Source organism: Hypanus sabinus, chromosome 14 (genome assembly GCF_030144855.1).
Source record: "Hypanus sabinus isolate sHypSab1 chromosome 14, sHypSab1.hap1, whole genome shotgun sequence".
NCBI classification, from domain to species: Eukaryota; Metazoa; Chordata; class Chondrichthyes; order Myliobatiformes; family Dasyatidae; genus Hypanus; species Hypanus sabinus.
The window spans coordinates 42917682-42943167 of record NC_082719.1 but is presented as its reverse complement, the minus strand read 5'-3'; the positions used below and the strand labels follow the sequence as shown (position 1 = coordinate 42943167).

The following is a 25486-nucleotide window of genomic DNA, read 5'->3' as shown; positions in this document are numbered from 1 at the left end:
ATCTCCCAGATTATTTCCCACCTCAGCCAACAAGGACGATTAGTACTTCAGAGACATGCCACCCACCTGGAAGCTGGGTCAATTTCTGACCATTGATTGTGGTGGTTCTGCAGTTTCTTTTTTAATATTCTTAGTGTCAATGAGAAAGGAAGGGTAATCAGATATGATGGTCTAATTTCATAATTAACAGGCTAAGCAATTACATCTGATGGAAGGAGGCTGTGATTTCCGAGCAACAGCACTTGTGAGAACGACTCATCACTCAATGGCGGAGCTGGCCCTATCCTTGGCAGAGCTTGCAAAGCTGCTGGTTCACAACTCTAGCGATACAGATTTCAACTTCCAAGGCTGCCTGTGCAGAGTGGTCATGTTCTCCCTGTGCTTGCAGGGATTTCCTCTGGGTGCTCCAGTTCTCCACTGCATCTCGAAGACATAGATTAACTGACAGCTGTAAATTGCCTTGTGGGTGTAGGAAAATGGCAGAATATGTAGGGAAGTTTATGGGAGTATGGAGAGAAAGTAAAATTGAATTAGTTTAGGCTTAGTGTTAATAGCTGCTTAATGGTTATCATGGACTCAGTACAGTGAAAAGCCTATTTCTCTATTTCTATGACTCTAAATGGCATAAGAGTCTGAATCACCTTCCTCTTGCCCCACAGTGCTCCTACTGGAGAGGAAAGTGGAGACCCATCTTAGAAGAGATCAAAGTTATTTCAATTCCAGGCCCTTCCCCAGCTTGTCTGTATGCTCTGTGTAACTTTCTTCATTCAGACATGTGGTGTTCATGTGCCTAGCCCAGAGGCCTACGATCCTATTTCCATAGTAACTGGATTAGTGCTCTGGAATATAGCTGTGGTCAGAAAACTCAGTTTAATACATTTGACATTTACACCACTGAGGTGTTTCCTGGAAGTGGCAAAAAAAACTAAATGTTGCATTGAAAATTCATACTTCATGGAATCTCACAGGATTGACTCATGGAAACAGGCCATTCTGGCCCAACGAGCCTGCGCTGGCTGCCCAATTACACCCACTTGACCAATCAAACTACTAACCTGTTCATCTCTGGAATGTGGGTGGAAAATGGAACGCCTGGAAGAAACTCACATCCTCACAGGGAGAACTCCTTTCAGAGAGTGGTGCTCACTGGTGCTATAATGGCATTACGCTACCATGATAACACAGAACAATTAGAGAAATCACAGAGGTATTCTGATCAAACCTGTCTTGCAAAGTAAAAACATTTGATTTTGACCAAACACCTGAGCAGTGGACACATCTTCTTTTGATTCAGTGAAACTGTACTATCTCATTAACACTGCATCAGTGAAAGGTTTTGCCTTTCTGTGTTTAATTCATTGATTTAACCTGTAATGTACTACTTTGGTCCTTCTCAATTAATCTAAATATTTTCTGACAATGATGATATTGTAGCCTTCTGAACAATTAGAACAGTGTGTGGTAGTAGGGATCAGTAATTTTTTGGGGCTACATCAGAATGGCCGGGTCTCATTCAGAGTGTAAAGGCTTCAAGGTCCGTCTGGCAGTGTCAACATTTTGGTTTATGTCACAAACTGTGGTTGAAGGTTGCTGGTCCAGGTCCACTGTGATGTGCCTCCAGCAAAGAAAACCCTGGGTGAAACTGCTCGTGTAACTGTCACATGGTGAAGAGCGGACACTAATCAAATTGTTCACATCACAATCCCATCACATCATTAACTGTGGGACCAACCAAATTCAACAACCCTTACCGAGGTGGAAACAGACAAACACAGCACTCAAAACTTTCAGAGTTGGCCTGAAGGAATTTTTTTTTTTGCTGAGAAGGGTGAGATTCTCTCTGACATAAAAGCAGTTGTCACGTGGTTGCTAGAGACGCAGACACGCTATAGGAAACATCCCTGGCATGCACAGTCCTTATCACACTGAAAACAACAGACCAGCACTTGCTGCTGATTGCTTCTGAGAACCACTGGCAAGTGGCCATCAACACAACACAGGCTTGTCCAGGAAAAACCATGTTGCTAAATCCAGCTCTGGGTACATAGTGACAGATCTAAAATGGCAATACAGTGGATTCCAGATAAATGGGACACACCATGACCAATACATTTTGGCCCAATTACGTGGCTGCCCCATTTGAATTTCAATTGCCTTTATTTCTTACATTTTTCAAATACACGAGTGAAAATCTGTCTGTTATGTTTCCATCTAAATGTAAAATGTGTAATTTATAGTAATTTGTAATAAATAGTATGTACAACCAGGCAGTCAATATAGCATAGAAATACAATTGTATCAGCATGAATTAATCAGTCTGATGGCCTGGTGGAAGAAGCTGTCCTGGAGCCTGTTGGTCCTGGCTTTTATGCTGCGGTACCGTTTCCCGGATGTTTACAACTGGAAGAGTTTGTGTTTGGGGTGACTCAGGTCCCCAACAATCTTTTGGACCCTTCTTACACACCTGTCTTTGTAAATGTCCTGAATAGTGGGAAGTTCACATCTGCAGATGCTCTGGGCTGTCTGCACCACTCTCTGCAGAGTCCTGCGATTGAGGGCAGTACAGTTCCCATACCAGACAGTGATGCAGCCAGTCAGGATGCTCTCAATTGAGTCCCTGTAGAAAGTCTTTAGGATTTGGAGACACATGCTGAACTTCTTCAAACATCTGAGGTGAAAGAGGCGCTGTTGTGCTTTTCTCACCACACAGTCAGTATGTACAGACCACGTGAGACCCTTGATGACGTGAATGCTGAGGAACTTAAAGCTGTTCATCCTCTCAACCAAAGTGTGTTGGCACAGCACAGCAGCAGAGCAGTCAGGGCAATGTTATTACAACGACAGCGACTCTGGTTCTGTTCCCACTGCAGTCTGTAAGGAGATGGCGCATGCTCCACATAATCGTGTGAGTTTCCTTCGGGAGCTCCGGTTTCCTCTCACATCCCAAAGACGTACAGGCTGGTAGGTTAAGTGGTCACATGGGTGTAATGGGTGGCATGGGATCATTGGGCCGAAGGGCCAGTTATGGTGCTGTATCTCTAGATTAAAAACTAAAAAAGAGAAAAATAACATACGCTTCCCTGACATTTATTGCTCAGTCTGCTAAGTGACTCCAGTAATTTTTGCCTCGTTTCACAACTGGGAAATAAAATCATCAGGGTGCAAATTGCAGTCTATCCATTCAGTTAGTATTTTCCACTGATTGGACTGGGCATACATACAGCATAATGCACATGCAAGCAGTGAAATGAAACAAAGTACCTCTAGGGCATTCTGGAGGGCAGGCAATATTTGTCAAGGAAACTCAACTTGCAGCCAGACTTTGGGGTTTTCAACTCTATTCAGGCCTAGGAACTCAATCTTCAGCTTCAGGAATGCACTTACCATCAAACATAGCAAACAAAATCTAAGGCAGGACTGTAACTTGGAAATAGCTGGTCAGAAGCAACTCAAAAATAAACAATCCTGAATAATCAGTCAGGAAAAAAACAACAGAAATTAATAAACAGAATTCCTAAAAATTATCTTCAGAAAAACATCTCCTTTTATCTCTTCAATTGAAATAATACAAAATTTCAAATATTGTATGTTACATATTTTATGAAAGTCTCCACTTCCAGTATTGTTTGAGGAAAAGCCTGAAGACATCTTATGAAAATGCATTCAAATCAGACTCAGAATTTTATTGGAATGTGTGACTGACAGAAAATCAAATTTAAGACAAAGATCAGTCTGAATTACAATCCTCTGCACTGGGGACACAACCAACCTTATGCACATCATAAACTTTAGAAAACTTATAAACATAAGAAATAGACACAGGCGCAGACTTGTGTTCTGTGTTGTTCTGACGAGCATTGTGGGCATGCTATGTTGGTGCTGGAATATGTGGTGACCCTTGTAGTCTGCTCCCAGCACATCCTTAGGTGTGTTGGCTGTTAACACAAATGATGCACATTACTGTACATTTCCATGTATATGTGATAAATAAACCTGAATCTGACTGTACAAGAAGGGCCTTGGATTCAAAGTCCTTCAAAGTGACACCACAGATAGATAACATGGTGAAGCTGGCATATAGCTTCCACTAGTCTTTGCCCCACTGTTGATTTGCACTTACTGTATTTATTATTACCATGTACATTGTTTACTGTAAGCTTCACGTGAGCAAGAATTTCATTGGGTGTATAGCAAATAAATCTGAATCCTCTATACATATCAAAAAGAAGCTTTCAGTCTGTCGTTACGTTCTTCGGTAGATTACTCTTGCACGTTACTTCCCCTTTCATTATCAATTTCTTGGTCACCATCGGTGGAATCAAGAAGGCAACATCCATCAGCAAAAATACCTACCATCCAGGCCATGCCATCTCTCACAGCTACTGTCGGTCAGGAGCTACAGTTGTCTGAAGTCCCACATTAATAGGTTCAAGAACAACAACTTCCTTTGTGCTCTTTGTTCGTGAACCAACTGGAAATCCCTAATTACTTCACAGCAACATGATCAGCACTTTATTTTGCACTAAAATGGACTTTTCATTGTCTTTCACTGCACCTACGCATACATGTACATATGACAATAAACCTAACTTTGCTGAATTTAAATGTTGCCAGTTCTCTGGTTAACTGCTTTATTTGGCAACATTATTAGCTTTTTCCTCTGAAATAATCCCAAATCTAATATTTCTTCATCGACAAAACTCAACTACTTTCCTGTCGATGCTCTTTTACCCAAAATGGGATTAACTGTATATATTATATGTGCTCAAATCAAGCTGAAAAGCAACACAGCAGAGAAAAAGAGACATAGACAAATGAAAGTGAAAATTCCTCAATGAACAGTTTTGTTTTGCTGCCACCAAAACATGCTGTTTGGAGGCTTAACTGTCTACCATACTGGCATGTGGCCACATCGTTCTAATAATCTACGTGCAGCAATGGATGTCAGATGACCTGTGTTTGTGTAGCAACCTCAGGTCAAGCAGCAGTAACCCTGTCACAGCCAGCAGCAACTGTTCGGAATTCCATGTCACTGGAGTGATCACCGAGGAACCTCAAGCACATTTGGTCTGATGTCTTGTGACAAGACCCATTACAGAACTTGGGCTTTTCCATTATGTAATGGAAACCTTAATGACTAGTTGAAAGCCGGCAGAAATATTCCAATTTTATTTCAGAAGCATCTCAGCTTTGCTGGTGTCAGAAGACTAATACTCATAAGGTCACAAGACCATAAGACACAGGAGCAGAACGTGGCCATTTGGCCCATCATGTCTTCTCCACTATTCAGTCATGGCTGATCTATTATCCTGCTCAAACCCATTCTCCTGCCTTCTTCCCATAATGTTTGATGCCCTTACTAATCAAGAACCTATCAACCTCTTCTTTAAATATACCCAGTGACTTTGCCTCCACATATTCACCGTCCTCTGTAAAAAACATCCTCCTCATCTTTGTTCTAAAGGGACATCCTTGTATTCTGAGGCTGTGACCTTTGGCCCTAGATTCCCCACTATCGGAAACATCCTCTCCAAATTCACAATACATAGGCTTTTCAATTTTTGATATGTTTCATTGAGATGCTCCACATCCTTCTGAACCCCAGCATGTATAGGCCCTGAGCCATCATGCGCTCATTATATGTTAAACCTTTAATACCCGGAATCTTTCCCGTGAACTTCCTCTGGACTCTCTACAATGCCCGCACATCTTTTCTTAGATAAGGGGCCCAAAATTGTTCACAATACTCCAAATGCATTCTGGACCAAAGTCTTGTAAAGATTCAGCGTAACATCCTTTCTCTTAAATTCTCTGGTCCTCTCAAAATGAGTGTAACACTGCATTTGCCTTTCTTACCACTGACTCAAACTGCAAGTTAACCTTTAATGAATCCTGCACAAGGACTCCCAAGTCCTGTGATTTCTGAATTTTCTCCCCGTTTAGAAAATAGGCTATACCCTTATCCCTTCTAGTACATGACCATACACTTTCCTACTGTATTTATTCCATCTGACATTTCTTTGCCCCATCTGCAGACTCCCTGCTTCCTTAACACTACTTGCCCCTTCACCTATCTTTGTATCAGCCACAAACTTGACCAAAAAGCCATCAATTCCACCATCCAAATCACTGACATACAACAGAAAAAGCAGTCCTAAAACTGACCAATAGTCACCGGCAGCCAACCAGAAAAGGCCCCCTTTATCCCAATGTTTTGCCTCCTGCCAGTCAGCCAGTCTTCTATCCATGTTATTAAACTTCCTGTAATCTCATGGGCTCTTGACTTGTCATGTGTGGCACCTTCTGAAACTCCAAAGTAAATGACATCCACTGACTCTCATTTGTCTATCTGTCTGTTATTTTCTCAAATAATTCCAACAGATTTGCCAGGAAAGATTTCCCTTTATGAAAATCATGCTGACTGACATTGGCCAGTTTTATCATGTGCCTCCAATACCCCAAAACCTCATCCTTTCTGTATACATATTGTTTCTGTAAAATAGTAGTAAGAAGGTCCAACAACTCCTAACCCTCATCGTGGTCTCAAATTAATTTATAAAAAAGGTAAAGGTTAAAGATTAGTTTTATTTGATACATATACATGGAAACATTGAAACATACAGTGAAAAGTTACCATTTGCAATGAGGATAACGCTGGAGGCAGCCCACAAGTTTCACCATGCTTCTGGCGCCGATATAGTATGCCCACAATTTACTAATCCTAATCCGTACATCTTTGGAATGTTGGAAGGAACAGGAGCCACCAGAGGTAACCCACGCGGTTACAGGGAGAGCATACAAATTCCTGACAGACACCATTGGGAATTGAACCCTGATCTCCCAGCTGGCACTGTAAAGCACTGAGCTACCATCCCATTTTTAAATGGTTAAATACTTAAAAATGTATAACTCAGACAGATAGAAACACCTATAGTTCACATTTACTTTGATGAGATTAAAAAAAATGCTCCCAGCAGTAACAGTAGAGAGAGAAAGAAAGATGTTTATCCAGGAACCAGAGTACAGAAAGTCAATGTTTGCAAAATTTCTTGGAAACTCATAAACCTGTATAATCCAAAACACTGTCTAACCCTGCCAAAATGAATAGGACTCAGACATCTCTGTCTTATCCTGTTATTTACCCACTGGCCATCTTCTATAGCTTCCCCCTCCATCACTATTCATGGCATTCACTAAAGCATGCATTCCACCCTTCCTTAGTACTTCTAAATACTCCCCTTGCATCATACCGCCGGTCTATATATGTCCTGTCTCTATCTCACATCTGTTACATTTCAGACATCACTGTTCAAACATCACACTTAACAGACCATACTTTGTGCAAAGGTTTAAAAATAGAAAGTTAGGTATTTCTTGCTGCTTTCTTTTACACAAGAACACCTCCCCCCCTAGCTGAAGAACTGATTTTAATCAAACACCTACCAAAGATCCTCAAATATCTCTGTCTGCTAATTGGCCTTAGGGTGAAACTATTCAAATTACTTCACTTACAGTAACATTTTCAGTGGCTGGCAACCGCACTCTTGCATCCCTTCAGTGCTGATGGACAGATGACAACTTCTCCATTTAAGGTTTGCTCATTGAAAACAAAACACAATTGGGAAGTGACAATATGGAGAGATAGTGAAATGAAAAGAAAAAAGAATTATCAAAAATAAATCAGATAAAAATGGTAATAAAGGGGCGGGCAAATATGAATGAGGTGTTATAGCACAGAGGGCTCAGATCCAGGTGCTGGGATTAGTATGGAAAAGTGCTTCATGGCCTGCACAGTCAGGGTGTGTTGAAGGGTTTAATTCTGTGCTGTAAGGCACTATGACTTTCTAATCAGTTCAAGGCAAAATCAGATCTGCTTTCAGAAAATGTTTCACACAGGATATGGCTTGGATGCCCATTTACAATAGCCAATCAGAAAGTCTAGAATTATTCAAGCAACGACGGGACACAATAGGATTGTTTTGTTTCTGAACTGTGAACTAGAATAGGCTGATGGAACTTCTCTTTAATGATCTGCTGACCTAGTTATAACAACCATGAGGCACTAGACGAACGTTGAACAATCTAGCAGCAGGTTTATTCGCAAGATTTTTTTAAAAGTATACGGATAGTATACAATGAAATCCGATCCACTAAGTTAACAGCATTTCGCGCCATAGTTCATCGCAGCTCTAATCCTCAAAAGCCCCTCGGCACCTTCCCTCCGTGCAGCTACAAACACAAAGTAACCGATAACTAACCATTAATTTCGTCACTCAGTTAAACAGATATACGACAGAATTTTTGTCCCTCAGATTTCTTTTGGAATGTGCAACAGTGTCAGAACAAACGTGCAAACGTTTCAGAAGATTACTACGCTGATCCATCTTCAATGTCTAACAAATCATCTTTCTAACAAAAAAAACAAACAAGTTCACTGTATTATACTTCGCGCACTGAAATCCATACCGCCTGTACTTGACAAGTTAAGAAAATCGCGTTCTCTCTGATTTTTATTAACTTTGTGCAACTTTAACCAATTTGAAAGTAAAGGCACGACAGAAAAGCACTTCCTGCAATGCAGTTTTTATCTATAACGGCCACAAACACCAGTGCTTGTAGGTGAATTTTAGAGAAATGGAATATTGTCGACAACCTCGGCCACTCAAAGCATCTCTCCACCACCAAAAAACAAAGTAGAACAACTCCAAACATTGAAGTGTTTAGTCCCTCTGCAATATTACATGACCTTCAATGGAAACATCACAGTCGGATGTCTGCGTTAACGGGAACCACAACATGATAAAACAGACTTCATCAAGCTAACTAAAAACATAAAGTTGCTGAAATTTTGCTTTTTAAAAAAAACGCGGAGCTTCTACTACTAAAATAAAATTACAGGGTTGACACACAATTAGAAGTTAGTGTTTATATTACATTGCAAGATGTATGTATATGTTTCCGCATCGGAAGTAGGCAATAAAACGGAGCAAAAAGCTTACCAGTGTGTGATCAGATGCCCTGAAGACAAAGCAAACGCTGCGGTCCGCGGTCTTGTTGCTGCTCAGGCTCAGGTAAGCGAAGTAACTGGGCTCGGTGCGGTACTGCAGCAGCCTGCGGACTTGCTGCACCCGGTGCTGGAACACGGTCTTGGCCGAACCGTGCTCCACGCAGCGCACCCAGCCGGGACACACCTGCAAGCTTACCCTGCGACTGCCGGAGCCACGGGCACTGCTTCGCCGTACCTCGGCCAATACCCAGGGCAGTACCGGCACGGTAGTGAGCTTGTGCACGCTTACTGAGCCCACCAGCTGCAGGCTAAAACGCCGCCCCTTGCCGGCGGCCCCGGTCGCCGGGTCGCCAAGTCTCTGACCGCGCGGCGTTCTCTCCCTGTTCATTCCTCTTTCTGCAGCGGCGCTGCCAGCTCAGCGGGACGCCAGCAAAACTCCGGCGCAGCACGGGCACTGCATGGGGCTCTGCAGCCAGCCCGATCTCACTGAGACTGCAGAGGCAACCGGAGGATCCAAACGAGCCTCCGCTCGACATCCGCCCACATCGTGGTGCAGCTCACCTTGCAAATGGACCAAGGCAAACTGCCGCGGAAGCGTCACCAAATAGGTTTACGCGTGGAGTTGTATGTTCTTTAGTGGCTTAGCTGCTATAACCCATCAATAATTTTTTTCTTCTGTATAAGACAGAAGCTAGCGACACTAAGCTGCCCAGGAAGCATCTGTGGAAAGAGAAACACACGTAACGAGGAGACCGTTAACTCTTGTTTCTTCTTCCACCAATGCCTGGCTTGTTGGGTGTTTCCAGCATTTTATTCCTTTACTGTATATCAGATTATATAACATATGTCTGAAAGTAGTTTCAATAGTCAGAAGGTGCCTGAGGAGCTAATAGGTTTTCTGGGCCAAGTGGACTGCACCCCAGAATTCTGAAAAAAGTAGGTGAAAAGGTTGTGGAGGTATTGATAATGATCTTTTAAGTATTGCTAGATCCTGGGATGGTTCCAGAGGACTGGAAGTTGTAAATGTCACTCCATGCTTTAAGAAGGGAGGGAGGTAGAATTGCAGACCAGTTTGCCTGCCTGACTTCTGTGTTTGAGAAAATGTTGGAGTCTGTTTTATGGATGAGGTTTCAGGGTACTTCGAGGCATACGCTTTCAAAGTCAGCACAATTTCCTCAAGGGAAATCTCGCCCGACGAATCTGTTGGAATTCTTTGAGAAAAGAACAAGCAAGATAGAGAAAGGAAAGTCAGTGGATGTTATATACTTGGATTTTCAGAAGGCTTTTGCACTCGAGGCTGCTTAAAGTAAGCGCCCATGCTATTACAGGAATATTAGCATGGATAGAAGATTGACTGACTGGCAAGAGGCAAAGAGTAAAAATAAGGTTTTTTTTCTTGTTGACTAGTGGTGTTCTGCAGGGGACGATGTTGGGACAACTTCATTTTAGGTTGTATGTTAATGATTTTGATGACCATATCAATGACTTTGTGGACAATACAGGAACGGCAGGTAGGGTTGAAGAAGCAGGGAGTCAGCGTAAATGCTTAGATTGGGAGAATAGGCAAAAAAGTGACAGATGGGATACTGTGTAGGGAAGTGTATTGTCATGCACTTTGTTAGAAGAAATAAAGACATGGACCATTTTCTAAATGGGGAGAAAATTCAGAATTCAGTTCCAAAGGGACTTGGCAGCCCTCAAGCAGGATTCTTTAAAGGTTAACTAGCAGATCTAGTGCAATGTTAGCATTTATCTTGAGAGGACTAGAATACAAGAGCAAGGATGCAATCTTGTGGATTTATAAAGCATTGGTTAGACTGCACTTGGAGTATTGGGAGCAGCTTTGGGTCCCTTATTTAAGAAAAGAAGTGCTGCCATTGGGGAGCATCCAAGGGAGGTGCAGAAGAATGATCTCAGGAAGGGCGAACATATGGGAAGCATTGGATGGCTCTGGGTCTTTAGAAGAATGGGGGGGGGCAAGAGAGAGAAGAGGGATCTCATTGAAACCTTTTGAACATGGAAAGGCTTAGATCGTGGATGTGGTAAGGATGTTTCATATAGTCGGTAAGTTGAGGACCAGAGGGTACAGCTTCAGAATAGAGATGTCCATTTAGAACAGAGATGAGGAGGAATTATGTGGGAATGTGAAGCGGAATTGAAATGGTTAGCCACCAGGAGATCCTCACACTTATGACAAATGAAACAAAGGTGTTGGACAAAGTGATCCACAATATATCTACTCCAACAAAACTCCTGATTGCACCCACAAACTGAGCTTCAGTAAAATGAAGGGATGCAGAATTCTTTAGCTTGACAGATCACCATGCAGGTGTTGACATAAGATATATCTCTACAGTCTGCAGGAGTAACTTATGTATCTATGGCAAGCACTTCCTACAAAAGCAAAGATCTTGGGAACTCTTCTCTCCAATATTCACGACCAATTATATTTCCCTTTTTGCAATAGTTATTTTAAAAACTCTTTTACAGCTAGGAACACCATTTCCATTAAGACACTGGCTTGTACCACTGTAACATTGGAAAAAAGTCTGTCACCCCAAGTAATCTCACCATGCCCAATTTAATGAACCAAGATTCAATTAATAGTGCTTTGGAGAACTGCGGACTTCCTAACACAGGCACTGACTCACCCCATCTGCCACACAGTGCTTACTTTGCTTCAAACACTCATCAGCTCTCATTTGCTCTGAACTTTCATCTCCAGTGCAACTGACAAGGCTCTTCTCTCCCTCCCAACCTGACACACACAGAATAAATCGCTAAGAGTCAATATTCATTACAGAAATTCACAAAACAAAAAGAATAATGAGGCTCTATGTGGGACTGGGATGGGGAATTAATGTGACTGACACTTTGGGTTACCCTCAGGAATGAAACTACTATTCACAAAGAGATCACATAATCTGCATTTAGCTATTCCAACAGAGACCACATTGATGGACATCGCCTGACTGACATCTATGCAAAATCAAGAACTGACCTGTATTGCAGTCTACTTCAGCATTAGCTAAAGGGCCCATTCCTTCCCGAGCCTTCACTGAGAATCTAGCAGTGAATCAATTATTATGGCTGATACTTCCCTCTTTAATTGTGGGGCAATAAATATCCATGCCCATCGTTCCCATCTGAAATGGGATCTCATAATCTAGCCTGAATCTGCCCTAAAGTAGCTCTGCTGTCTGAAGCTATACATCCTATTGGCCCCTCTTTGTGGACGTAAGCGAAGCCAAAATATTTTGAGATTCAATGCTTATCACAGAGTCACACTATGCATGTCAGAATAGCACTCCCCTCTGCACTCCATAACAGGATATTGCAAAAATCCACCCCCTGCGCAACCTTTATAACAAGTTATTTTCAACAACAGTAGATCAATAGATTTTAAGTTCATAACAAAAATAAAGAATTTAACTCAACATTTGCATTTTTTAATACTGCAAATATGACATTTTGGAAGAACAATCTGCAATATCCAGCATCTTTAGAATTGTAACATACTGTATGTGTTATATGCTATAATCAAAGCAAAAGATAGCAGTGCATCTGAGCTGCTTAGTGTATAATCCCACATATACCTGGATGTTAATTATGTCAACTTTGCCCTTTTAAAAACTTGTTAATTATCACATGTAATGAAATTAACAGGACAACTTGTTAGTTAAGTAATGTTAAAAATTGCAGGTAATAAAGAGTACATCTGTAAAACAAAATATTAATATGCAAAATAAATTCTATAGTTGGGTAATAAGAATTTTTTTATTTTGTTACTCATTCTGCCACAACTTCTGTTTAAGTGTAGAGCTGAAGCAGCAACTTATAAGTGAAAGCACCCAGTGTGAATTGTTCTGACAGTTCCTGTCTTAATAATCAGCATAGTAAGGAGTGAAACTCAACTGGAAGGTGACAAAAGGGCCACTTTAAGGCAAATGGTGTTTCAGTAATTCAGGCAAAGAATATTTTTCAGAAATACCATATACAATTAAGCATTTTGAATTTTAAACAACAAAGTTCCTGGTTGCATTTTGAACATTGTGTATTAATCCTCTAGATTAAGCTGCAGTGAATACATACTGCACTTAAATCTATTTAATTAGTGCCTTAAAACCTTACAGTAAATAACTTTACAAATCACAATAGTAACGAACATTTCAACCTAAATTATATTATAACATTTAAACCATTTAATTGCTTGACATTCCAAAAGTTTTTGTTGAAAGCTTATAGTTGCTAAATTGTTTTCCCAGTTTCCAAAGTCTGATGAACCAAAATCACTTGCCGTTGTCAATCTTTACAAAATAATTTACAGCAAATGCTGCTGCTTTTATCTAAACAGACCATATACACACAATTGACAGATAACCCATCAATGGAAATGTCTTCAGTAACAGAATAAATGTTCCCAGTTTCTCTGCAAATACTGTAAGGCTTGTCATAGTGTTTCCAAAATGTTAAGATCTTTCTATTGTATATTCCTACAAAATACAAATCACGTTAATCCATAGAACACAGAATAACAAAATGCATTAAGCTTTGGGTAGGTATTCTCACATTACTAAAATGCATTAAAGGGGCAAAAAGAAGTTACTATAAAGTTTGGTGACATCAATTCTCATATTTGCCTGAAATCAACAATACACTGAATTATTAGTGAAAATGTAATGTAAAAATTAAAATCTCAAAAGTTAGGATATGAAAAAGTTAGTCAAGCTCAAAAGTTTGAAACAAAAAAAATGCTCTATTCAGGAAGCTGTTCACATCTGAGATTTGATTATACCACTATGTGGTAGCTTTTTGCCTCCCCCCCCCCCCTTATCTAACCCCCCAGGTTGAGAGCTGCATAAGCTCTGAGCAACTGAAAAGCTAGTCCTTATTAAATTTTGCAGTCCTTGTTGATTTGAAACCATGACTAAATATTCATTATAGGGCCTTGAACGTAGACAAAGGAGTATATTAAACCAAATTTCTTACCATTTTAAGGAGAGAAACCTATGAAACATCCAGCTGTGAAGGGAGATCGACCCCTACACTTCACCATTGTATAAAAGGGAGGTATTCATTCTCCCCAGGATGTGAGCAACAGAGCACATTTTAAAATAGTAAACCACGAACATAAAGCACAGCAAATACAGTTAACATAGTCTGCTGTTAAGACTGACAGTGACAAGAGTATTTTTGAGATAATTTCAGTTGGACTGAGGTGTGAAGCCGTTTTTCTCTGGCTGGAAGAAATGTTCCACCAATGCATTGACCAAGTCATTGAGCTCCTCCTTCAACTTCTCTGGGTCACTAGGGGAAAAATATGAGTATAAGAACATGTTCTATAAATGGACAGCTTCAATTTAAATAAACAGTTACTTTTAATTACCAGTTGAGAATAGACTGCATTGTACAAAGTAGATCCACCCATTCTATACCTGTGATTATGCTACATTCCCATTTTTCTTACTCTAACTCCATCATATCCCACATCACTTATTTATCAGATACTTGGACCAACCTCCCCATAAAATTTACTTATTCCACTCATTCCAATAGAGGGATAAACCTACAATTTTGCCTCTCAATCTACCTGTGACAAGTACAACTCTCCATTCATACAGATAAACAACCCTTATTCCTTATTGAGTCAATATTCACAGTAGGATCATGCTCCACCACATTTGTTGCATTGCGATCATACTAAATGGACTAGTCTTGGAACAGATCCAGTAGCTCAAGACTGTGCAACAGTTCTCATTGGATTCACTGGAAGATTTATTGTTCTGTGTTATTGTGTTTTTTTTTAAAAAAAGAAAGCATGAATAACATTTACCATTTTGGAAAATCTGCTGGTCTCTCACAAAAGTCCCGACCGAATGTGTCAGATTAATGGAGTTGTACTGCAGTCTATATCAGCAAAGTGGTGAAGGTATCACCAACAGAACAAAAAGAGGGCACTTAATTACCAATTATTGCACAGTGTGGGTTATAACCCTGTGTGGGTTACACCAGAACAATTTGATTGCAGAATTCATCATGGCCTTGGTCCAAAGATAGACTAAAAAATTCTAAATTCCAGAGATGAGGCAAGATTGAATGCTTGTTATCAAGGTAGCATTTGACTGAATGTGCCATCACGGACTTTGCCCAAAACTGAACTTGTCCAGGTGAATGTAGACAATTTAGCACCAATTATAGGAAAAATAATGAGATCCCTTGGGAAAGCTCCTGGAATGGACTGCCAGGAGTAGTGATGAAAGTAGATGTGACGGAAATATTAAAGAGGCTTTGAGATTGTGTCATGAATATGCAGGAAATGAATGGACATGGATCACGTTCAGGCAGGGAGGTTGAGAACATATTCAGCACAGGCACTGCAAGCTGAAGGGTCTGTTCCTATGTTGTACTCTTCTATGTTCTAATGGAAGGTGGCCCAGAAATGAAAAAAATTAATCATGATTAAAGATTAGCTTTATAATGAAAAGTATAAATTTCAAAAGGAAACATTTTACCTCAAACAAGCAAAGTATTTGTTAAAGCAGTAACAGAACAAAAGATAATGATAAAAGCATAAATGCATTCTTTCAAAACTTAAAGAATTCTGATAATTTAGTCCCTAATATACTTAGGAATAAGGGCTGACAATGTGAATAGTTGATACAAAGAAAGGAATATTGAGTTTAGGTGGGGAGCAGACTTATTTTTGTTTTAAAAAGTTAAACACACAACTGCAAAGTGGTCACATTTTCAGAATTAGAAGTACAATGTTACAAATCTCGCACGCACACAGGTCACAACATGACCTGTTATTGGCTCTCTTAGGTAACAATCTGGCTCTTGATCTCCTGCTACATTAATTTAAATCCATAATTCCAGTTAAATTCCACAAGGATAGGAGTTGTTGTCTGACTCAGGAATTTGAGGTTCCTCCTCCTGCAATAATTCTACAGCTGAATATTAAAATGCTTTTACTATTATTCCAGTGTTCGCCACCCTCAGAGTTAGTGCTCAACTTCCTTCTTTCTGAAACAGTGACAGTAGATCCTTCAACCTTTTCCTCTCAGTGTCATTAATTTCCACATTGACCACAAGATCTCGTTGTTCCCTTTCTACTCAAGATGTTCTGTTCCTGCTCAGAAGGCATTAGAACTCACATTAGAAACTGCAAAGCGCAGATATTTTATCATGATTATATTCTCCATGATCAGATTTTTTACATTTTGTTATGCCCAGTTAAAGTCATTTATTTAATACAAATCAAGACAAATGGCTGGCATTGATAAGCAGCCAAAGGCAAGTTGCTCAGAACAAATCAACGAAACATTCTTTGCCAGTGATGTCATCTACCAAAATGAGGAAATAAGAAATCCACAAGCTCAAATTGAGCTATGTTTCTTTTTTGATGTACAGCTTTTACTGCCATTACTATGATACTGCTTCCATTAACAAAAAAATAAATGAATCAATATTTCAATGTGGTGTCAAATCTTCTTGAAACTCTTTACAAAGTAGAAATACATATATATATATATATTTTAAATCAACACCCAATTGTGGTGTTATTATTGGCTATCCATTTTAGCCAATCCTAAAACAGAAAAATATTTGAATTTCCAAATAGCTCTCTCGATTTCAAACCCAAGGTTCAGCACAACAGAACATCTGCACAAGAGGACTGAATTACAGAATGATACACAGTCCTGGTTAATATACAACTTAAAAACTCTGCAGTGGTGGTACTTGTTCTCCGATGTCTTAGTAGGTGCAACCTGACGAGTGCTCAACCATGTCTCAGTGGGAAGGATTCTCGATTGTAAATCAGATGATTTTGATTGTAAGTGCTACTTCCGAGATGCGCTGTATTTGGTGATGCTGCATTGCCAGAGATGTCAGTGTTCTAATGAGGTGTCAAATATCAGATGGGCATCATACCTGCTGCATTATCTTTTAATAACAGGTTACTTACACCTAGTGTTTTGGTCAAGATCTACTCTCAACTAACACAAAAGCCCTAATAGATTATCTGGTTAGCAATGCATTACTGGTTGAGAGAGCTTGCTGTACTCAAATTAACAATCTCATTTTCTACATTATGTGGTAAGTATTCTCAAATGTGCTACCTGATTTAGTTTGTGATTACAAATGCACATCTTCTTTCCAGAGTTCAATAACATTGAACAAGGCTTATAGACTGCCATAAACATTCGGCTTTAAACCCCAAACCATTACAAACATTCCATGCTGGGGCCATGGAAAAGGATTAAGTATTTCTCTTAAGAGTTGTTTGTTCCCAAGTAATTTCTGCAGAATGCCATGTCATTCCAACAAGATGCTTTACTCACGTTCATAAGAATAACTGGTAGGCAGTTCTATTTTCCTCCACTAATTAGACTCAAGATCAGCAGCAAAACTGATTTAGAAATTGAAAGATTTTTTTGGGAACCTTTATAACTATCCCAAGTAATGATTACATCACATGTATTAGTCAGTAAAACATCTGATTCAACAGGCTTAAAGATGGTAGAAAAGAGGAAAGGGAAAAGACCCTGATGAAGGGTCTTCGCTCAAAATACCAACTGTACTCTTTTCCAAAGATACTGCCTGGCCTGCTGAGTTCCTCCAGCATTTAGTGTGTGTTGTTTGAAGGGAAAAGTACCACATCATTGCATAAACATTTACATATTTAGTTCCCTTGGGATAGTTATTCCTAAATTTTAGTCGAACAATTTGTGAAGAAATCTCTCATAAACACCAATCACTCTGAATATTTACAGAATTATATTCTGCATAGTTTATAGGCCCTTGTGAGAGTGTTGATGTACCAATATCATGTACTGCATTTCAGACATCTTAAAAGTTAGCAAATATGAAAATAAATGTACGCTTTGTCAGGGGGAGACAGCAAATTCATTAACAATGCTGCATAAAGATGGAAAAAAGCAGAAAAAGATTAAAGTCTGCAAAGGATGAGAAAAGTCCATTTTCCAACCCCCCCCCCCCCCCCCCCATCCTCACCACATTCTACAGAGGATGTATCGAGAGTATCCTGAGCAGCTGCATTACTGCTTGGTTCAGGAATTGCACCATCTTGGATCGCAAGACCCTGCAGCGGATAGTGAGGTCAGCTGAGAAGATCATCAGGGTCTCTCTTCAAGTCATTACATTTACACCACACTCTGTACCCGCAAAGCTAACAGTCTTGTGAAGGACCCCACGCACCCCTCACACAAACTCTTTTCCCTCCTGCCATCTGGCAAAATGTACCGAAGCATTTGGTTTCTCACGACCAGACTGTGCAACAGTTTCTTCCCCCAAGCCATCAGACTCCTCAATACCCAGAGTCTAGACTGACATCTACATCATTTATTATATTGTATTTGACCTCTACTGTGTCTATTGTCTTGTTCATTAATTATTGTACTGCCTGCACTGTTTTGTGCACTTTATGTAGACCTGTGCAGGTTTGTAGTCTATTACAGTTTTAATGTTGTTTTACGTAGTCTAGTGTAGCCTTGTGCTGTCTCACATAGTCTAGTGTAGTTTTGTGTTGTTTCAAGTAGCACCAGGGTCCTGGAGGAACGTTGTTTTGTTTTCACTGTGTACTGTACCAGCAGTTTATGGTCGAAATGACAATAAACTTGACTTGACTTGAAAGTCAAGATATAACAAGATTAATTAATGTTTCAGGTGCAAACTGTCAGATCTGCTGTATATTTTCAGTTTTTCTCTACAAGTTTCCAACATATGCATGCGCTTCTGGCAATGCAGTCACTTGTAAAGAACCTCTAAATAATAAAACATTACCAATTTCCAGGTGGTGCACACAACTCTGAATAATATTTAACTTTAGGTTCTGTCCCACTAGTCCTCAGGGTAGCTACACATCCATTCTTAAATGTGAAGGTGATCATTTGGCTGCTTTTACTGGTTGGTAGCACCTAAAATATAGAGAATAGAGAAGTGGGTTACTTTTTAATTTAGGTATTAGAAACTACAGAGCATAGGGTTTTCTATTTTTCATTCTTAAAATATACATGTTTAAGATGGGCCATGTGAAAACTCTCTCCAACTTTCTCATTATCTGCTTAAATATTATTTCTATGGATATGTATTAATTTCTGTATTATTTTGGAGTTTGAAAGCCACTTACTTTTCATAAACCATTAACACCTCTGGTAATCAAATTGCCATTACAATTGGCTCAAATCTACAAAGCTGGTGCTAATTTTAAAACATGTACAAGTTTTGCTAATTAAAATTCATTAGCTATTTGTGGTAATCACATGAAATTTAAAACTGATGTAAACATTTTATAAAATAGACGTTTCTCCTGAGCAACTGAAAACAACTGGAGATAAATTTAAATCGTTTTACTTACAGCCTTTTTGTCTGGCTGGCTGCTGTCATAGCCGGTGGTTAAATCTCGAATGTCTGAAATTTCAAACTTCCCACAGGACTTGGGGTACTCATTACTTCCATTAAAATTTCGTAAATTTTCAAACATCCTTTGAATACTCTTAGGTTCATGGCATATGAAGTATGAAGCTTTTGAAATATGATAACCATACCTAAATAAATTAAAGTAAAACAAAAATTGAAAATATCCTTTCACATAGACATGGTTTATATTTTTGCAAGATTATTCCCTCAATAACTTGGATTTTGGCAGCGCATAATCTTTAAATTCCATATTTGTGTTTCACTGGGATTGTACTTTGTTTCTGTAGCAGCAATATTCAGGTTTCTTAAATATTCGTACCATTTTGTCACTTGGCACCATGCAACTGCAAATATCCTCACCACTAACAGCTCAACATGTTACCATTGTATACCCCGAGTAATTTTCATTTTCAACCACAGACACTGTCTAAAACACCAAATCTGCACAGGATATGTGCATTTATGGAATTTTCTGAATCTGCATTTTACTAAAAGTAAATATATCCTGTAAGGTCTGCCTATTGCAATACACTCCATTTGATAACCCAAAAAAATTATTTCCTTCTTTCTACCAATTAGTTAGACAGACCACCATACCAGAGACACTGCTTCAAATCCCACCCCTGCAGATACTTTATCAATATGGACACCATAAAAAAAATACTATCACCATTTTGAACAGTGCAGTATTTTGTCTTGCATAAGGATAATATATTTATCATTAAAAAACTGCATATGCTTTCCTATAATCTCAGAACATTATACTACAAGGGCCTTAGATCACCCGGACAACAGTAATACCTACATCAGGCTGCTGTTTATTGACTACAGCTCAGTATTCAATACAATCACACCCTCAGTTGTCATCAACAATCTCCTAAACCTTGGTCTCTGTGTCTCCTTCTGCTGCTGGATCCTTGACTTCCTCAGCAGGAGACCACAGTCTGTGCAGATCATTTATAACATCTCCTCTTGGCTAACAACCAATACTGGTGCACCTCAAGGATGTATACTTAGCCTACTGTTCCACCATCTCTATACCCACAATTTTCTGGCTAGGCTGAGTTCAAACACCATCAATAAGTTTGCTGACGGGACAACTATTGTTGGCAGAACGTCAGATGGTGATGAGGTAGCATACAGGAGTGAGATAGATCAGCTGGTTGAGTGGTGTAGCAGCAACAATCTTGCAGCTCAATACAAGACCGACCAAGGAATTGACTACTGACTTCAAGAAGGGGGAAGTTGAGGGAACAAACAGCAGTCCTCATTGAGAGATCAGAAGTGGAAAGGGTAAGCAGTTTCAAGTTCCGGTGTGTCAACACCTCTAAGGATGCAATTGCAAAGAAGGCAAGAGAGTGGCAATATTTCATTGGTGTTTGAGGAGACTCAGTACGTCACCAAAGACGCTCGCAAATTTCCAGAGGTGTACGATGCAGAACATTCTAACTGGTTGCATCACCGCCTGGTATGGAGGGGCCACTGTACAGGATCAGAAAGTTGTGAACTCAGCCCCTCCATCATCGGTACTAGCCTCCTCAGCATCTGGGACACTTTCAAAAGGCAATGCCACAAAAGAATGGCATCCATTAATAAAGGCCCCCATCACCCAGGACATGCCCTGTTCTCATTGCTACTTTCAAGGTGGTGGTACAGGAATCTGAAGCCAAACACTCAATGTTTCAGGAACTGTTTCTTCTCCTCCAGCATCAGATTTCTCAATGGACAATGGACTTATGGATACTGTCTCAGTACTTTTCTCCTCTCTGTTTGCACCACTTATTTAAATTAATTTTGAATATATATTTTTTGTAATTTATGGTTTTTATTATGCATTGCAATAGCCACAAAACAACAAATTTCACGACATATGCCAGTGATACTAGATTGGATTCTGAGACATTCTGAGTGCCTGGGAATCCCTAAAAGTTGTTTATTTTAGGGAGCAACATATGATGACCTCCCAAATATGTGCATAAGCCGCCACAATCATGGCCAAATTTAATGACGAATTGAAATATTTTTCCCCAAATCACAAGGTAATATTTTTAACACTTGAAAATCCAGAGTGAGAATAATCTAGCAATGTTCATCCAAAATTTACTATGAGCTTTCAAGGACTCTTCTCCATCACTGTCTGCACACCTACACTCCTTTCATGTTGAAAAGTTCATTTGGATAATCAAACAATTTCCATTTCAAATATCAAAGTAAATTTATTGTTAAAGTACATATATATCACCATATACTACCCTGAGATTCATTTTCTTGTGGTTGTTCATAACAAAACAAAGAAATACAATAGAAGCAATGAAAAACTACAGTGACTGACAAACAACCAATGTGCAGAAGACAAACTGAGCAAATACAACAAATAATAACAAGTAAATTGTGAACAAATAATACTGAGAACATGAGTTGTAGAGTCCTTGAAAGAGAGTTCATAGGTTGTAGTGTTTCGCCGAGCAGCTACGCTGTCTGCCAGAAGAAGTAGGATCTCCCAGTGGCCACCCATTTTGATTACACTTACCATTCCCATTCTGATACATCAATCCACGGCCTCCTCTACTGTCACGATGAGGACACACTCAGGTTGGAGGAACACCTTATATTCCGTGTGGGTAGCCTCCAACCTGATGACACAAACATCTATTTCTCAAACTTCCTGTAAAGGCCCCCCCCCCCCACCCTCTCCTTCACCATTCCCCATCCCATTTTCCCTTTCTCACCTTAGATCCTTACCTGCCCATCGCCTCCCTTTGGAGCTCCTTCCCCCCTTTTCTTTCTTCCATGGCCTTCTGTCCTCACTGATCAGACTCCCCCTTCACCAGCTCTGTATCGCTTTCACCAATCAACTTCCCAGCTATTTCCTTCATCCTTCCGCCTCCCAGTTTTACCTATCACCTTGCATTACTCTCCTCTCCTCCACTTTTTGAATCTACTCATCTTTTTTTTCTCTAGTCCTGCTGGAAGGTCTCATCACGAAACATTGACTATACATTTTTTCCATAGATGCTGCCTGGCCTGCTGAGTTCCTCCAGCATTTTGTGTATTTCATAGGTTGTGGAATCAGTTCAGAGTTGAGGTGAGTGAAGTTATCCACACTGGTTCAGGAGCCTGATGGTTGAGGGTTAATAACTGTTCCTGCACATGGTAGTGTGGGACCAAAGGCTCCTGTAAATCCTCCCTGATGGTTGCAGCAAGAAGAGAACATGGCCTGGATGGTGGGGGGGTCTTCAATGATGGATACTGATTTATTGTGGCAGTGCTCTGTGTTAATATGATATGCTCAATGATTGGAGGGGTGGGGGGGCTTTCCTTAGGATAGACTGGGCTGTATCCATTATGTTTTAGGTACTGGTTACATTCTTCCAAGAGCATGATGGCAGAATTGCACTGCACTTCTCAATTATACAATAAATGTTAGATCAGCAGAAACCCCCGACAGCTTCATGAGACATCAATGGTAATTAAGCAGGTACTATTAGTCTTAAATTACCATTTTAAAAGGTATCAAGCTGGACTGAGAGATATTTTTTCCTGTCAAATTTCTCAGCCCTGTATTGGAGAGATGTCAAAGGCCCCAGACAGACATTCCAGTTGTTTGAAAAGTCAATCTTGATCTAGTGGCAATATATGAAGATTAGCAAGTCGTGACTTGTGGATTTTCTTCAGCCAGTATCATTAAAATTACAGGAGCTATTTGTTACTTAATTTTTGCATATTGGGTGCAGTAGCTCTAGCAGGTGCTCAGTATCAACACTTGAAAGGAATTACCAGAGCACAAAACATTCCAATTTTGTGGATATACAAAATTTGCAATGGAAAATCAAAGTGAGGCCTTAGTGAAATTCTTTTTAGTTTTATATTGTAGTTGTCAAGTGCTAAGAAAACACTAAATATAGCACAAAGGCAATGCTTTATTACTGACCCACTTCTGTATTTATGGAGGAAGTAAAAGATTTGCTTTCTGACTGAAACATGTGCCAGGATATCCCTAGAGCAGCTGAGTTAACATTTTTTCCACTTTTTGACAGTCAGTGCTCAGGAGCACGTGACTGGGAATGGATATATCGCAAGCTGCAGCTCTTTAACCATATGCTGGCCTGGTTGCGCCAATGCTGCTTTTAATTTTGGATTCAATGGAAGGACGTAAGTTCAGAGAGTACTCTTAAAGCAATACATTTTTAGATACTGGCAACCAGAAATAAGACAGAAAATGCTGAAAGCACCCAGCGACCAGGCAGCATTTGTGAAAAGAAAAATGGAATTATTTTAAGGCCTTTCATCAAAAACTTTCACAATTCAAATATTGGGTGTTTAGTATTCACAAGGCAAATGAGGTAAAGTTACAATCCGACACATTATAAGTACCCAAAGCATTCAAAAACAGTGGAATACTACTGAGAGTGAAGCATTTTCTTTCAACGGAAGGAAGTGTGGCATAAAATGATGACAATCATATTTGATTATCTTAAATTGCAAATGCTTGTTTGAGGCTTTTTGATATATTTAGCCTTTACTTCAGATTACCAGCATCTGCAGTATTTCATTTGATACTTCAATGGCACTGTTGTCAATTCATTTAAGGAGGTAACTCTGAGCAAGTCCCAAACTCAATAATAGAAAATTCAGAGCGACCAAGTTATAGAGAGTCTCCTAGTTATGAAGCAGCAGTCAATTTGCAGTTGAGTGACAAGAAAAATAAAAGGAAATATTTTAAGATGACAATATTATTACTTACTCTTCATAAATTGCTTTGAGTTTCTGGGACAGTGTGATGTTCTTGCAAGCTAAAAAGCTAGCCATTTCTGCAACAATGGCTGCAGCACTAACACCATCTTTATCTAGGACGAATTTAGTAGACATATAACCTACATGAAACAAATAAATTTGTACAATTTAGTGTTCACATAACTTAAAGTAATACTGTCTCCAGGCATGTCTTGACCTTGACCGAAGAGTTTGTGAGAGTTCGGTACAGCATTGCTGGGGAAGGGGGAGTTTGGAATACAAACAAAAACATGATGAAAGTAAAATAAAATTGGGAAATACTCAATTGAGTCTAGAATAAAAATAAATCTTTAGAGGGCAGCTCTTATATAAAAAATAAATCTGATTCCTGTTCGGTTGAAGGATCATATCTAATAAGGACAGCACACGCATCATGAGTGGTAGGGCCCTGGAGAGTACTGAAAAACAGGGGGACTTTGGTGAACAAGTCCAAAGATCCTTAAAGGTGGCAGCATACATAGATGGGGTGCCTGCCTTCATCGGTTGTGGCATAGGAAAGAATACATAAAGAGGAAGGGTATGGTTAAAAAAAACCCATCAAACTAGTTAGAACACATCTAGAATATTAAAATACTACAGGAAGGATGTGATTGTGAGGAAACTAACGAGGATCTTGCCTATTATGAAATGCTTTATTTATGAAGGAACAGTGGATAGATAGTCCTTGGGGTCAAGGAGGCTGAAGGCGAGCCTAATGGAGATATAGTAATTACGTGATGCATAAATAGAATAAAAAGTTATATACTTTTCCTCAAGGCACAGGTGCCTTAAAACAGGTCTAAGGTAGACTGAAACATTTAAGGGAGACTTGACATAGAAAGTTTTCACCCAGAGGTAATCGCAAAGCCTGGGACAGTGATAGAGGAGGGTATTCTTGTAACATTAAATATCTACATGAACACTTGATCACTTAGGCATAGTAAGCTATGACACAAGTGCTGGTAGATGGGACTAGTACAGATAGATATATGGTTGTCATCAAGTGCATGGTAGTCCTAAGGATTGGGTTCTGAGCTTTAAAGGGAGGATGAAAAGTAGTTAACAAATACAGTGGAGTTCAAAATGAACATTTGTTGGAATATAAATAATGGGGGGAGGGTGTTTGGTTAAAGTCCTGAACATTACAAATATATGTCACAAAGACAGACCAACTTTTGGCAGACGGCTAAATGTACAGTTATATATAAACAACTTATTAAAAAACATTAACAAATCTTGTATCCTGCACCATTATAAACCCTGATT

General features: G+C 39.6%; 2 protein-coding genes across 2 annotated transcripts in view; both read right to left on the bottom strand.

Annotated features, from left to right (window-relative positions):
* tbc1d1 (TBC1 (tre-2/USP6, BUB2, cdc16) domain family, member 1) overlaps positions 1-9705 on the bottom strand; it is a 244658-nt gene extending 234953 nt beyond the window's left edge. The window contains exon 1 of the mRNA XM_059989027.1: positions 9000-9705. Within this exon, the coding sequence (XP_059845010.1) occupies positions 9000-9395 (396 nt within the window). The 5' untranslated portion in view covers positions 9396-9705. The remainder of the gene's footprint in view (positions 1-8999) is intronic.
* A 2735-nt stretch (positions 9706-12440) lies between these two features.
* Positions 12441-25486, bottom strand: part of pgm2 (phosphoglucomutase 2) — a 65864-nt gene continuing 52818 nt past the window's right edge. The window contains exons 11-14 of the mRNA XM_059989026.1: positions 24192-24321; positions 19386-19575; positions 18812-18945; positions 12441-14314 (exon numbers count right to left, since the gene is read on the bottom strand). Of these exons, the coding sequence (XP_059845009.1) occupies positions 14212-14314; positions 18812-18945; positions 19386-19575; positions 24192-24321 (557 nt within the window). The 3' untranslated portion in view covers positions 12441-14211. The remainder of the gene's footprint in view (positions 14315-18811; positions 18946-19385; positions 19576-24191; positions 24322-25486) is intronic.